At 38.6% G+C, this 15,659-nt stretch overlaps 1 protein-coding gene across 5 annotated transcripts in view; it reads left to right on the top strand.

The window, feature by feature from the left end:
* sox6 (SRY-box transcription factor 6) overlaps positions 1-15,659 on the top strand; it is a 202,737-nt gene that overhangs the window by 158,640 nt on the left and 28,438 nt on the right. For all 5 annotated transcript variants that reach the window (XM_057820051.1, XM_057820286.1, XM_057820200.1 and 2 more), the window contains one exon: positions 230-417. In XM_057820051.1, coding sequence (XP_057676034.1) covers positions 230-417 — 188 coding nt within the window. The remainder of the gene's footprint in view (positions 1-229; positions 418-15,659) is intronic.

The raw sequence follows: 15,659 nt of genomic DNA, 5'->3' as shown, positions 1-15,659 counted from the left end.
CCTTGCAGCACAAAGTCTATTATGACAATTGGGGATGAAAACACAGAACGGGCAATTGTGCTAATATGGGGAAAGTATCATAAGATCAACAAAAGCTAAATTAAACAGGTGCCCCGGCTCATGGTAAAGCTTTACTGATATTGACTTCAAGTGCAGGATCATCATTCTCAACAACCTGTAGTCAATACTTGACATCTCTGACTCAAGCATGTGACGTGTCAATATGCAGACATCCTGTCCAGCCTCAACTCTACTGCATTGTTCGGGGACCAGGACACAGTAATGAAGGCCATCCAGGAGGCTCGAAAAATGAGGGAGCAGATTCAGAGAGAACAGCTGCAACACCACCAGCAGGGCATGGAGGCGAAGCTGTCTGCCCTCACCTCAGTCGGCCTCAACAACTGCAGGGTTGATAAGGTAAGGCCTACTTATACAAGTTGTAAAATAACCAATTAAAAATCATAACTCTTAATCATCAATTTTCTAAAATTAGTACCTTGACTTACCAGCACATGAGTTTTCAGAATACAATTTGGAGTTTTATTTTTTTTTATCTAGAAAACTACAAACTACAGGCTCTGTCATGTAACAAATTGAATTATTAAGTGGAGCTACAACTGTGGTTCCAATCAAGCAACAACTGCTGCACCAACCAGTCTTATTTCTAAACAAGAATTCTGTCATCGTCTGCACTTACTAAGCTATTTCTGCCACGTCTGTCACCCTCACAATGTACATAGTGCAAGCTGTCATGTGGCCTTCGGCACAGACAATGTGACTGTGCCAAAAGGAAATGCCCGACATTTAACATAGATTTGACACGTCATAAAACAATTATTTATTTATTCCCTGTTGCTACACAATCTGTTTATGCTTGCAGGGGAGTCGAGTGTATGACATGTTCAGAGTGCACGGTAACAGCACACCTGTTGAGAGTTTTTGTGTCTGTGCGCTGTTATCAAGTGGTTTGCAGGCCTGGTGACACACAACTAAACCTAGGAACATCAATGTTGCTATTGAGCCATTTCAAGGCACACCTGTATTGTTTTATTCAGGTCACTTGCACCTTGATTCTGCTTTTCTTCAAAGTACATGAAAGTAGTTGAGGAAATAAACTTGCACGGTGCCTTTAATAACAGAGTCATTTTAAGAATAAATTAGACTTTCATCCGTGTCCAAATTGGAGGTGCAAGACTTGATGATTTCTGGCGGTGAGCATATGAGCGAGTTGATGTTGCTGATGTTGGTGTGAAGGCCATGACTGGCCACGCCAGTGCCCAGTGTGGCCCAACACCACTCTGAAGTCTTTGCCCACTTTAAGCATACATGCAGCCCTTTGCGTCCCTCAACACAGGCGGGGGCTACTTTGTAGCGGGAGCGTACACTCCCAGGGATTCCCTTTAAAAATATCTTCAATCGATGAGTCAATCAAGGAGAGAGAGGAGAGGGTGTGGGGGGCTGTCCTGCTCTCTTCAGCTTGATGCCATGGTGCCAGTTGGCTGAGAGGAGCATGCAGGAACTGGGAGCGATGCTCATTAATATTTCAACCACGAACACTTTTAAGCAACAGCATCAACTAGGTCAATGGATGTATAAAAAAAATGTTTTTTTTTTTTTTTTTTAAGTCAATTAATATAGATACATGTATTTTCCTCTCACTTGGGTTTTTGAGAGGACCGTTGTCTATTCAGGTGGTAGTGAACTAGTAAAAAGTAGGTGATAGCACTGAGAAGGGACTGCAGAGGAGGCAAAAGTACTAAAACTCTTACTTGTACACTTACGTTTTAACAAAAAGAAAGACTCAGGTAAAAATGAGGTAAAGACTGACATACAGTGGGGCAAATAAGTATTTAGTCAACCACCAACTGTGCAAGTTCTCCTACTTGAAAAAAATTAGAGAGGCCTGTAATTGTCAACATGGGTAAACCTCAACCATGAGAGACAGAATGTGGGGTAAAAAACAGAAAATCACATTGTTTAATTTTTAAAGAATTCATTTCCAAATTAGAGCGGAAAATAAGTATTTGGTCACCTTAAAACAAGCAAGACTTCTTCTAAAGAGGTCTAATGAGGTCTAACGAGGCTCCACTTGTTACCTGTATTAATGGCACCTGTTTTAACTCATTATCGGTATAAAAGACAACTGTCCACAGCCTCAGTCAGTCACACCCCAAACTCCACTGTAACCAAGACCAAAGAGCTGTCGAAGGACACCAGAGACAAAATTGTAGACCTGCACCAGGCTGGGAAGACTGAATCTGCAATAGGTAAAACGCTTGGCATGGTAAAACGCTTGGTGTAAATAAATCAACTGTGGGAGCAATTATTAGAAAATGGAAGACATACAAGACCACTGATAATCTCCCTCGATCTGGGGCTCCATGCAAGATCTCACCCCGTGGCTTCAAAATGATAACAAGAACGGTGAGCAAAAATCCCAGAACCGCACGGGGGGACCTAGTGAATGACCTACAGAGAGCTGGGACCACAGTAACAAAGGCTACTATCAGTAACACAATGCGCCGCCAGGGACTCAAATCCTGCACTGCCAGACGTGTCCCCCTGCTGAAGCCAGTACACGTCCAGGCCCGTTTGGGGTTGCTAGAGAGCATTTGGATGATCCAGAAGAGGACTGAGAGAATGTGTTATGGTCAGATGAAACCAAAATAGAACTTTTGGTAGAAACACAGCTTCTCGTGTTTGGAGGAGAAACAATACTGAATTGCAGCCGAAGAACACCATACCCACTGTGAAGCATGGGGGTGGAAACATCATGCTTTGGGGCTGTTTTTCTGCAAAGGGACCAGGATGACTGATCTGTGTAAAGGAAAGAATGAATGGGGCCATGTATCGAGATATTTTGAGTGAAAATCTCCTTCCATCAGCAAGGGCATTGAAGATGAGACGTGGCTGGGTCTTTCAGCATGACAATAATCCCAAACACACAGCCAGGGCAACAATGGAGTGGCTTCGTAAAAAGCATTTCAAGGTCCTGGAGTGGCCTAGTCAGTCTCCAGATCTCAACCCTATAGAAAATCTGTGGAGGGAGTTGAAAGTCCGGGATGCCCAGCGACAGCCCCAAAACATCACTGCTCTAGAGGAAATCTGCATGGAGGAATGGGCCAAAATACCAGCAACAGTGTGTGAAAAGCTTGTGAAGAGTTACAGTAAACGTTTGGCCTCCATTATTGCCAACAAAGGGTACATAACAAAGTATTGAGATGAACTTTTGGTATTTACCAAATACTTATTTTCCACCATGATTTGCAAATAAATTCTTTAAAAATCAAATAATGTGATTTTCTGTTCTTTTTTTTTTTCCACATTCTGTCTCTCATGGTTGAGGTTTACCCATGTTGACAATTACGGGCCTCTTTAATATTTTCAAGTGGGAGAACTTGCACAATTGGTGGTTGACTAAATACTTATTTGCCCCTCTGTACTGCATTTAAGCTTTAAGAGAAAATATGGAAAGAACAAATCTAATATCTTGGATGTCTGTTGTAACCGATGTCTGTTAGAGGTGGTAGTCTACTAACAGCCACTGCCAGTGACGGCTGTAAACGTACTGTATGTATTTTTAACTGGGAAAGCTAGAAGTGAATGTTTAAACTTGGGGAACGCTGATGAAAATCAGTTACATGTTCAAAATTAAAGTACTAAGCAAAAACTATAATAACTATTGTTAAAATGTTGCAACTTTGATTAAGTTAACGTGAATGTTGGGATGTGGCAAACAGGTTGAGGTGAACGAGTTATTTAATTCTTTCCGTTCTTTTCACTTATGTACTGACTAGACAGTATGTTTTATACAGTTATAATTCAGTGATATTTTCTTTATTAGGTAAACAAACGTTTTCCTTGTTGATTTTTTGGGTGGGAATTGGAAGAGAATAATGACTTTTCCAATTATTAATTAGTGGGAGATATTTTTAGATAAGAGTGTGTTGAACAATGGACAAAAAACTCAGTCACCACAGTATAGTTTTAACCAATTGCTTGAAAGTTATGTTTCCTGAAACAGTGTACGACTGTTCTTTTAAAGAAAAACAAAAACACATTACATAAGCAAGTACTTTATTTCTGTTCATTACATCACTCGTGCGTCTCTCCGTAACACCTAACGCCAGAAAGCTTTGTGTCGGTGGGGCAAATTGTGGTGGAAATAATGTCACCTCTTATTTTAAAAGACAGCGGCCCAATTAGAAAGGTTTGACATTAGAGGGGCACTTATCAGGACTGCTCACAGATTGGGGCCATCACTGTCACCCTTCGCTGCTGTAAAGAACAGTGAGTGATTCAACCTTTTGCTGATACAATACAACGGAAGGTTTTAGCTTTAACTCTGGTCAATTACACAATATGTAGATTTTGCAGACCCCCCACCCCCCCCCCCCCCCTCCATTTACACACACAGCATCTTGTTTGCGGGTTGATCATAGTGAGAGCTGACAAAAGATTGTGAAAAGGTAACCTAAATGGGATTAAGGAGAGGTTAAAATCATCCAGTGTAGCTGTTAGAGGCGGATATTAAATATTGATTTATTCTACTGTAATGACCGAGCTGAGGGGTGGGCTAAGTGCTGCTTACAGATGGATCAATTCATCTTTTTGTACAAAGTGTGTCCGATCAGGACAATGCCTTCCTCCCTAACCTTTATCTCTACAACTCCATCAGTCCATCCCGGCCACCAACCGAGAAGAACACAGTAGATCTGAATGTATGCACGCCTTAAACCCGAAACCATGTAAAATATTTATACTTGACGAGAGACTTGTCTTTTTATTTGTCTGTTTTTACTACAGTATATCCCCCTCAGCACAATAAAACCTTTTACAAGCCTACCGCAATTTATCTTTTTGAAATATTAATCCAAAGGTATTATTGTGTGCTGAGGGCAATTACTTTGTTCCATTATTTACTCTTCCTTCTTCACCCAGAGGAGGCTTTTACCTCGAACCACTATGCCTACAGTCAAATACACTGGATCTGAAGCCATTTGTAACCATTTGAATTGTTTCCTTCTATTATGCACTGGAGCTATAAACAGACACAGTGTTTTTGCACGCCATGGGTGAATGACAAAACGAGTACCGTATTTTTCGGACTATAAGTCGCACCTGAGTATAAGTCGCACCAGCCATAAAATGCCCAACAAAGAGGGAAAAAAAAAACGACATAAGTCGCACCGGAGTATAAGTCGCATTTTTGGGGGAAATTTACTTGTTAAGATCCAACAAATAGAACAGGTATGTCATCTTAGAAGGCAATTTAAAATAAAAATACAATAGAGAACAACATGCTGAACAAGTGTACAGTATGATAATGTTACATAATGCATGAACAACGAAATGCAAACGTGGCCGGTATGTTAACGTAACATTGCTATAAAAAGTGATTCAGATAACTATAGCATAAAGAACATGCTAACAAGTTTACCAAACCATTAGTGTCACTCCAAAACACCAAAATAACATATGAAATGATATAATAATGTGTTAATAATTTCGCACATAAGTCGCTCAGTCAAGTCAAGCAGTCCTCAATTTGGACATTTAGGGAGGTATGTAGTTTCTAAGCGGTGCACTCACTTTTGTTCCTAGGGGCTTCGATATTAATGGCTATATTTTGAGTTATTTTGAGGGGAAAATAAATTAACTCTATTATATAAGCTGCACACAGACTACTTTTCATCGTGTCAAAGTGTCATTATGTCAGTGTTGTGCCATGAAAAGATATACTTAAATATCTGCAGAAATGCGAGGGGTGTACTCACTTTTGTGATACACTGTATATGTTGCAAACACACAGTGGTGGATGAAGTGCTCACTTTGTTTTTTTGTTGAGTAAAAGTATCAAAGTAGAGATCCAGCGGCAAAAAAAATACTTAAAAGTATTTATTAAAGTTATTATTATATTATTATATTATATTATTTATTTATTTATTTGTTATATATTATAGTTATTATTATTAATGTATTAAAGTATTATCTTAGAAACTATTCACGCAAGTAAAAATACTTGCTTATTTATATATTAAACACACAGAGATTTGAGCCAATATTTAAAGGACCAGAAAATTCATTGACTGCTCAATTTTGTTTAAAACCGTGCAGAAAAAAAAAACAAGCAATGCAATTGACTGTACTGTAAACAAAAGTGTAACAATTGTATTAAGTTCATTTTGTCTACACTTACAGATTAGTTGAATTTTTCTTTTATCCCAGACAATGTGTTTTAGGTTGTTTTATTTACCTGCATCCTGGAAGAGTGAAGGATTAGCAGAGGGCGTTACTCGCTTGTCAATCTGACAGATGAGTCACGCCTTCATTCATCAGCTGATAAATGACAAGTCAGACCAACATCATTGACACTCTGATGAAGGCGGAAGTAGTCGCCGAAAAATGTCAGGTAAACAAAACAACCTGAAACACATTGTCTGGGATAAAAGAAAAATTCAACTAAGAAGCTTAACAAGCTAAAAAAAAAAACCTTAAATTTAGCTTAATGGCAGGTTGCAAGCAACTATCAGGTGCATACCGCTACCCGCTGTACAAGATTGTGCAGCACCCATCTGAAGCCGCGCTCCTCTCGCTGTTGGTTTTTATTGGTCAGTATCTTGTTCACCTTCCTAATCTTGCTTGTACTCGTGTTGCTGCCTCTAGTTCTCAAATATGGTATAGTTGCACGGGGCTTATCGATTGCGCCGCAGGCATGAAAACGAAACTATCCACTCATAATGAGAAAAAACAAACAAATAAAAGTTACATGTAACCCAGGCAAAAAATTGAAAAGTAGTGGAGTAAAAAGTACAGATACGTGCTGCAAAATGTAGTGAAGTAAAAGTAAAAAGTACCACTTCATATTTGTACTCAAGTTTAAGTACAGATACACAAAAATGTACTTAAGTACAGTAACGAAGTACTTTTACTTCATTAGATTCCATCACTGAAAACACATTAGGATGCAAATCTTGAAGTCCAAGTTTCTGAAGTGAGAGTTTATTTATAAATCATTTGGTAAATAACAACCAAAAGTTACACAAACTGCCTTTATTGGGCATCATATCATATTGCGACACTGTGAAAGTGTTTCATTGGAACAGCTCACATATTGTACAGTATGTAGGGATACAGTACGTATGTAGGCATAAGAAAGATAGATGGAGGGAAAAATCCTTTTACATGTTCAGTGGTCACACCAAAAGCGTTCGGGAAAAAGGATTGATATTACATGAATTCTAGGCCTCATTTTGAATAACGGTCATTTATTTCTAAATCATTCATGGCAAGGTTGTTACCAGCATGTGGCGTTCCACTTCATTTCAAACATTTTTTAAAACGTCTGCGTGTCAGTTACAATTAATGCTGAGTCATTTCTAACAACATTGCAAGTGTTCAGCAGAACACCTTCAACGCAGACTTAACAGTGCCAATGTTAAGTGTCCTATCTGCCAGTTGGCCACTCGGTGCCTATGTTGGAAATGTATTCATCCTGGGCCAACCTTTAACCAGGTATGATTTGGTTTTGACACTTGAACATGCCTTTGTCTTGGTTAAATTCTGGGAGTATTTGTTAGCATCTGCCTTTGTGATGACCCAGGAGTTCTTGCCAGATAAAATATATTCCTGTGCTGACATGTTCCCTCCTGGAATCAAAAGGTGAAAGGCCAGTATTAACCTATTGAAGTGGCCTCCTTGCCCTAGAGAACCTCCTCTCTTCAGTATTGATGACTACAATTGTCCATTTCCCCTATCTAAATCTCAGCCTGTAAATATTCAGATGGAGCTTACACTTCTCCTAACCTATTGCTCGTAATGGTTACACAGGTCCCGTCTGCCAGCGTGTGTGTGCGTGCTCGTGTGCATGCGATGCCAGGGCTCTATTGAGGCAAAGCCTCCACAAAGACTTTGAATATAATCTTGTCTGGTCGGCCGCCCTGGAAGCAATTTTCTGCTTCTTTTCGACCGCTGTCTTGGAAATTGCAAAGCAAAGCGTTTTAGCTGCAGTGTAAATCCTTGGCATACAAGGCTTTGCCCATCCAAATTAGATTACCCCCCCCCGGCACTCAGACTATGACTACGTCCAGCAAGTGCCATTGTGACAATTACTTAGATTATTGCTTCGTTCAATTGTTACCCAATAGAAAAATAAATTGAATTGTGACAGTGGGCGTCAGAGTTTAGCTTGTTCTTATCAAGAGCGACAAAACATCAAGACCGAGCCTAGGATCGGACGTTTGGCTGTGGTGGGCACGACCATTTTTTTCAGACTGAAGGCCTGTCAAGGCACAATTTAGGTAGTTGCTGTTCTTCTTCTTGTTCTTCATGTGGAATCTAACTTTGAACTCCTATTTTTATTTTAACTGTAGTTTTATCTGGTAAGTTTCTGGCCTGTTGTTTGATCAATAAAAACAATGTTATAATATGGTTCCCACAAAGGACATATGTATTATTCATAGCTTATAACGGTTTAACTTTCCAGGCCCTTTATTTATGTTTCAGTTTTTAATATTTCTTATCAATGCCCAATCAATATCAATATTGTTATCGTTCAAAATCGTTGTTAAAAGCCGTTAAAAATCTAACGACGTCGATGTTGAAAGTATTTCTTCTTCAGATAAAGTACATCATATACTGTATGTAATCATTTTACAAAATGCTACTGTTCAGTCTCAGATGCAGGATAAAATAAATTCTTTTTTTCAGGCTACAGTAAAAATGCCAACTGTGACAAGTGCCACGTCAAATTTCGTTGTTTCCCAATCTTCACTTCGTTTTATACAATAACTATTCTATGCTATTCTATTGTTAGAAAAATGCAGCTGGATGTAAAAATATGAGTAAAAATGTTAAATGTGTGCCTCGTCAAACTGCAAATATCTATTTTTAATGTGATTTAAGTCATTTAGAAAAACAACTATTTTTTTCCCCCTTCAAATTTTTCGTGATTGAAGCCCACGTAATGTGATAAAATGGCAATAGATTAGATATTTTTGCCAAATGATCTTGACTTGTTGATGACAGCTTGAAACTTTAGGTTGGAAATCTAAACGTGAAATTATCAGAAGTGGAAGTTTAGTCATAAGTAATTTTGAAATGTATATTTACTAACGTTCACTAAGAATCACAGGAAGCGTATGGTTTCAGAACATCTGGCGAATTTCTTTAAACATGTTTTCATCACAGACATTATCAAATATCAGTACTCGGCAACAATGAGTACGCAAGAATGTGTACTCATACACTTCACTAATACTCGGTGTTTAACAAATGGTATCACTACAATTCGCATTTCCTCCCTGACTTTTCATTACTTTGATCAAAGAGTGGAAAATTATTCCATATATTTCATGTCATAACTATTAGAATGCAATATCATCAACAACAAAAAACATTTATTTATTCACTCATTCACTTATCCTCAAAATCCCACCTGACTATCAACGAACCAAAAACTGGTTGTCAGCCATTCGCAGCAACAATGAACAGGCCACATAATAATAATTACATTTGCATTAAATATCATTTAGTGACATTGGACTTTTCAGACAAAATATGTTTTAAATTACCACTGAATAGTCATTGAAGTTTTTCTTCCAACAAAAACCAGAAAATAAGTCATCCTGAATAATGATGCTATAGTGTTTTATTAAAAACAAACAATAAATGCCAAATTGGCAGCAAGCCTAGAAAAGGTTTAGCTCCCCTTCACTTACACAGTTTAGGCCCCTTAATTTAATCAAAAGCTTGTGTTTTAAACAAATGAGGTGATGCCCTAGCAGCGTAAATGCGAGGGGAATGTCAAGCCATGTCTACATCTATGTGACGTTTAAGACAACTAGTATGGAAGCAGATGCCGAGCTTTTGCGGCAGCTACTGTTTGATTCGGCTGCTGCCAACATTAGTCCTAACAAAGGCAGAGCAGCGGGTTAAAAAGAGAGCAACAGTCAGCATTAAAGAAACCGCGGGTTCACCGCGTGGCTGGATATGCTTAACATCGAAATGGCTCAAAACTCACAAAACTACTGGAAAGCTGCAGGATTATAAATAACATGGCAACTGGTTACAATAAAAACACAAAACAGATGAGCGTTGAGCAGCCTTTGTCTCTGTAGGACTGTTGAGACGTTTAGCTTTTCTTTTCCCTTTTTTTTTTTTTTTTTTTTTTGAGGGTAGCAGACCACACTGACGACTGAAACGTGATCTACCCAACCCCATATTGTGGTCAGCGAGCCTTCAACTTGCCTTGCACCAGGTGTGCGATATTACCAGAACCACTTCAGCACATTATCAAACTTAAGTGGCTGCTTAGAGTTCTGCAGCTGTTAAAGGTCACATTTATGAAAGTGTGATTGTATTATTTTTCTATGAAAGAAAACACGGCTGAAATTTTAGCCAAAGCTTCAAAATTGTGGATAATCCAACTGTCTGATTTCACTGAGATTTCTAAGCACAAAACTCACTGTATTAACTCTAGTCTACTTTACTGTATGGCCAAAAGTAACAATAACAGAGTGCAGCAAGCTAGAGTGAACCAAAAGGCTTTTGGTTTAGATATTTTGCAAAAGAAAATTGAAAAACTGACTACATATGATTTTCTTAATTTTTTTTCTTTTATCACTTACACAAACATTCGAGTGTCCCGTCCCACACTTTGCCATTGGAAAAACATTCATAACATGGCAAAATGTTCATCCAAGGCTGAATCAGTCCAGTCAGGTATGTTTGGTTGCGGCCGTGGTGCAGTTGGTAGCTCGAGTTGTCCTGGGACCGAAGAGTCAGCAATTCGATTCCCAGCTAAGACTCCCCACTGTCGAAGTGCCCTTGGGCAAGGCACTGAACCCTAACTTACCTCCAATGAGTTGGCAGCGCATTGCATGGCAGCAGCACCATTGGTGTGTGAATGTGTAAATGTGTGCTAATGTAAAGTACTTTGGGCATGGTAACCATTAGAGGTGTGCGAAATTTCCGATTCTTAGATTATTCGCGATTCGGCCGTGGAAGATTCGAGAACGATTCACAAATATCCAAATTCCGATTATTGAAATACTGTATGTCATGTAAAGCGGAAGTAAAACACACTCAGCGTGCCGTGCGGTCTTCGGGACACAATGAGGAAAGGAGCGAGAGTAGCTAAACATCATGCTTGTCATTACCCGGCCCCTCGGGTAATGCCAATGCTCAACTCAAGGCTCTAGCTCAACTCATGCCGCGAGATAAAAAAACAACAACATACCTGACTGCTGCCGACAGCTGCTACAAAGTACGTCCTCATAATGTTACGGTAGATATCATATTTATATAGGACTAGATGCAATATAGACTCGGTGGTGTTAGCAGCACATGTACAGAAAGCTAGATGCAGGCGTTAGTAAACGGCCGCCATCTTAAAGCAGTAGACTTACCTGCAAGGCTGTTGTAGCGAACCTTCCAAGCGAACCTAATTAACTTTTTATCTAAAATACTCCTAAATCGGTAAAATATTGACTTGAATCTATCTTTAAAATAGTTTTAAAACTTTCACATGTTGAAAGTAGACAAAAGGGAAATTAAGGTATTAACGGGAATTTTAACAACTTTAACAGTTGATTCACAACATTAAATTAATTGAATGTAATTTAAAGCTGTTGATACAGAATGGGGATTTGAGTATATTATTTATTGTTTTTAACTGTTAACTTGATACTGAAATAGTCGTTTATTTAAGCCTGCGAGGCTTTTTTTTTTTTTCAATTTTTTTTTCAGATAATAAGGGGGGGATCAATAATCGATTTATAATCGAATCGTAGCCTCCGAATCGTAATCGTAATTGAATTGTTAGCTGCCCAAAGATTCCCACATCTAGTAACGATGTAGATAAATGCAGTATATAAGTGATCTCCATTTTTTGGGATAAATCCTAGAAATTGATTTGCTACTTCTCCAGTTTTTAATTGTGTGTGTGTGTGGTGGAGAAGGAGGTGGGTGCAGAATAGGGTCACATGTCCACCACTGGGTGTATTGGGAGGATGGCTGGCTATTTTACTCAAGTAGTGAGTAGTTAGAACATCATTCATCAAATTAAAAATAAACTACTTTTAATTACAAAAATGATAACACTATTATAGAAATGACACCTTTCCAAATTTTGGGCCTGTTTTTTTTTCTCCCTGTGCACTGCACAAAGAATCATGCCATTAAAGTTTTAAACTTTGCATAATGTTAAAGTGACTTTTACTGTTTTTAAAAGTCCAAAATAATGCATTGTTTTATTTTTTTGTTTATTTTTTTTCTTCGTTCATTAAATTTGATTTAGCTGTATTTAGATTGTAATTACACGTTTTATTGTTTTGAAACATGTATTTACTTTTTAAAATTTAACTTCTGTTTTTACCTTTGCATTTAATTATTCTTTGAATCATTCTTGAGATAGTTTTACATTTGTCTATATTTAGTCTTAAAGTTGTGCATACTATTACAATGTACTTATTTTGATTCAACTGAATACATTTGTCAAGATAAGCTGTATTTATCAGACTTGTTTTTGAAGAACAGGCTGTAACTATTTCATTGTTGGTCAAATACATTTGTTGAAGTTTCATAAACAGAAACCATTTTTATTTGGGGAAAAAAGAAAAGAACAAAAAAATGAGGAAATGGAAAATTCCACTCAAAACAAAGTCAAACTCCCTTATCATTAGAAAACGCCACCCTAACATGAAACCTAGGTCTTTCATCGCAAATCAAATTTTCTCAAGCTCAGTGTTTATGAAGTTGTTAAAAACTTTAGTAACTACTTATCTCGTCTAGCAATCGGTATCATGGACAAAAAGCATGCTGATTTCTATCCCGCCCGTCTATGTTTGCCTTTCATCTCCATTTGAACAATCTCTGGCCATATGGCTTTGCCTATAGCCTGGAGCTATTTACAAAGAAGCTGAAGGAGTGTCAGGATTGGCAGTGCCTGGCTTAAATATAGGGCAGGAGAACGCACAATGCACAGGGCTGTCCGCCACCCGCCTTTGCCCAGAATACACCCTGTGGGCAGAGCAGCACATGTTCTGCGGTCTGCCAGATTAAAGCTCTCTTTACAGCACTGACAAGAGCTCCTTTTGGCTTCCTCTCGCCCGACAAGTTCTATTCCTCCTCATTTCACTTCCTCCGTGACGCACGTCTTCTCTCGGCGGCCTCGTCTGCAACCAACAAATATTTTCAAAAAAGGCGGATGATAATGTGTTATTGTGCAGCGCGGGGCGCATCTCTGTAAGTGGAGTTGCGCTGGGGTGGAGTGCGACATGCTGAAGTCATTTAAGGGAGAAACTGGTGGCTTGCCAGCGGTCGTGGTCAATGTGAGAGACCGATTAAAGTGTTCCCTTTTAGCTTTTGTTTCCCTACTTTTGAACGTCACCTCCTCTCTTCATTTATCCTTCTGGCTTGGTTGATCTACCTTTTTTTGTTATATGTGCCTCTTCTCTTCTCTCTCTCTGGCAAGAAAGACTGCTTCCCTTGATACTGTGTGTCCTTTGCTACTCCTCTGTATCAGAGTGATCAGTAAAAATTTAATGACACTATAAAATAATAAAAGTGCCATTAATTTATCACAGCACTTGATGCGTGGGCAATAAAGAAGCATTAGTTCAGTGAATATTTTCAAGGTTTAAAACAAAACCCTGATGCCATGCGAACATAAATTACCACACGTATAACCAATAAGTATATTACGCTTGGTATATAAAATTTTATGGAAATTTGTGCTTCCATATTGCACTGGCAGCATGAAGATAATTAGCATATCAAGCACAGTAAGGGTACGAAAGTTACTCTGGCTAGACCTTCACATCAGGTATAAATATGTTGGTGCTCATAAAGCAAGATTTCTTTAGCATGCATGGCACAAAACGTATTGCTGGTGTGCAATCTAATCACGAGGCTCATTTGGTTATTCAAGTCCCTCGGAAGTGAAAATATGTGAGCCATTCCACTGAAGCCACACACTTGGACCACAAATTGAATAATTAGACTTTTGACTGTCCTTATTGTGCTTTTCATAACTGCAACAATATTTGAAATCCAATGAGTATTGGTGGAATCATATCGCCTTCACTCCTTTATATGTGAGGAACTGCAAGTTCCTAAAATCTGAGAGAATGTCTAAAGAAGGTACGTATGTTTGACAGAAATGCAAGTTTGTCTTCCAAAATTATGTAGCAGCCATCTTCTATTCAAATAATTTAACTTCTGCCCTCATTTCAATCATTTTGGCAAAATTGGAGGCAACACTAGGCCACTTCTTAATCTATTTTCTCAATGCATATAATTGCTTGCTTACGTACAAAAGCATATATAACTTTAGGATGCAAATTTGAAGTAGAATTTACTGAGGCAAAGGTTTATCCATAAATCTTTTTTGGGGTGGCTGGGTGGTATGGTATAACATGTTGTTAGCAAGGCTGCCAGAAATACGAAAAAAAATCGCTTTTGAAATGAGATTTTAAGATAATTAAAATCAAGCTCTTATATTTGCTATAAGATGCTGCAATGGTCAATCAAATACTTCTACTGGAAAAAAAAATCTGAAAACGGAAAAACAGTTAACAACAGTTTAATGCGTTATCTCCATAACTCGACACTCTGAGCTTCTCAGCCCAACGCAATGCTTAATGATCATGAGTTTATAAAAGGACTTGATTGATCGGAAGGGACCAACAGAGCACGGAGGAGGAACGACGTGACGACTTTATTACAGAGACGCAGCACCCGTGAACGCCGACTGTCCAAGTCACATTTGAAGCAGCCCATTGCCCGCCCGGCTAATCAGACATCAGTCACTTTGTCAGTAGGCTGCTGGCTTCTTTCATTAAGAGTAATAATACGATCGGCTGATGAATACTCTTCTGTGGGCGCACGAGTGCACGCATGTGCTGCTGTAAACGGGACGGCGCACTAAATCTTTTCATTACAAAGTGTTCATATGTCATCATTTAAAAACACTTTTGTAAGCAAAGTGCCACAAGCACACGATCACTCAATTTGCCGCGAATAGTTGTAAAAAAGAACTTGTGATTGGAATCGTGTACAGTGGTTTCTTGCAGGGCCGTTCCTGACCAATTTGGTGCCCAAGGCAACATATTTGTTGCCCCCCCCCTATTTTCACCGCATATATTTAAACACTCACACTGAAAAAGCACGTTATCTCTTTGTATATAAAAAAAGACAACGAACAAGTGCAGAAATTAAAAGAAAAATGCTCTAATAACTATTCAAAAGCACCGATAAAAAACACTATTTTACACTATATTACAATTGTTATTACAATATGATTAACACCCACCAACACAAACCTATATAAAGACACACACAACACTTTAAAATGCAACTTTTTTTTCACCTTGACCTAGAACCTTACTCACCTTGTCTTCACTGATGCAAAAGCATCTATTGCACTTTCATATGACAGTTGTTTTGGAAGGTGCACTTCTTTCCTGGACTTGGTGGGGCTTGGACTTGGTGCTGATGTGGATAAGTTCGCTGTAAAAGATGGCCCAGGATCTACAGAGGTAGAAGGAAAATATTTCAGAAGAGCATCTACAAAGAGAAGAAAGTGGAATGTTACATTATATTAGTCAAATTGCTGCTGATTGTGAAACCAGCATGACATAACCATAATAGTGCCTAAA

The sequence above is a fragment of the Corythoichthys intestinalis genome, chromosome 1 (assembly GCF_030265065.1).
Source record: "Corythoichthys intestinalis isolate RoL2023-P3 chromosome 1, ASM3026506v1, whole genome shotgun sequence".
Classification (NCBI taxonomy): Eukaryota; Metazoa; Chordata; class Actinopteri; order Syngnathiformes; family Syngnathidae; genus Corythoichthys; species Corythoichthys intestinalis.
Note: the sequence above shows the minus strand (reverse complement) of the source record. Positions and strands in the feature narration are given on the sequence as shown.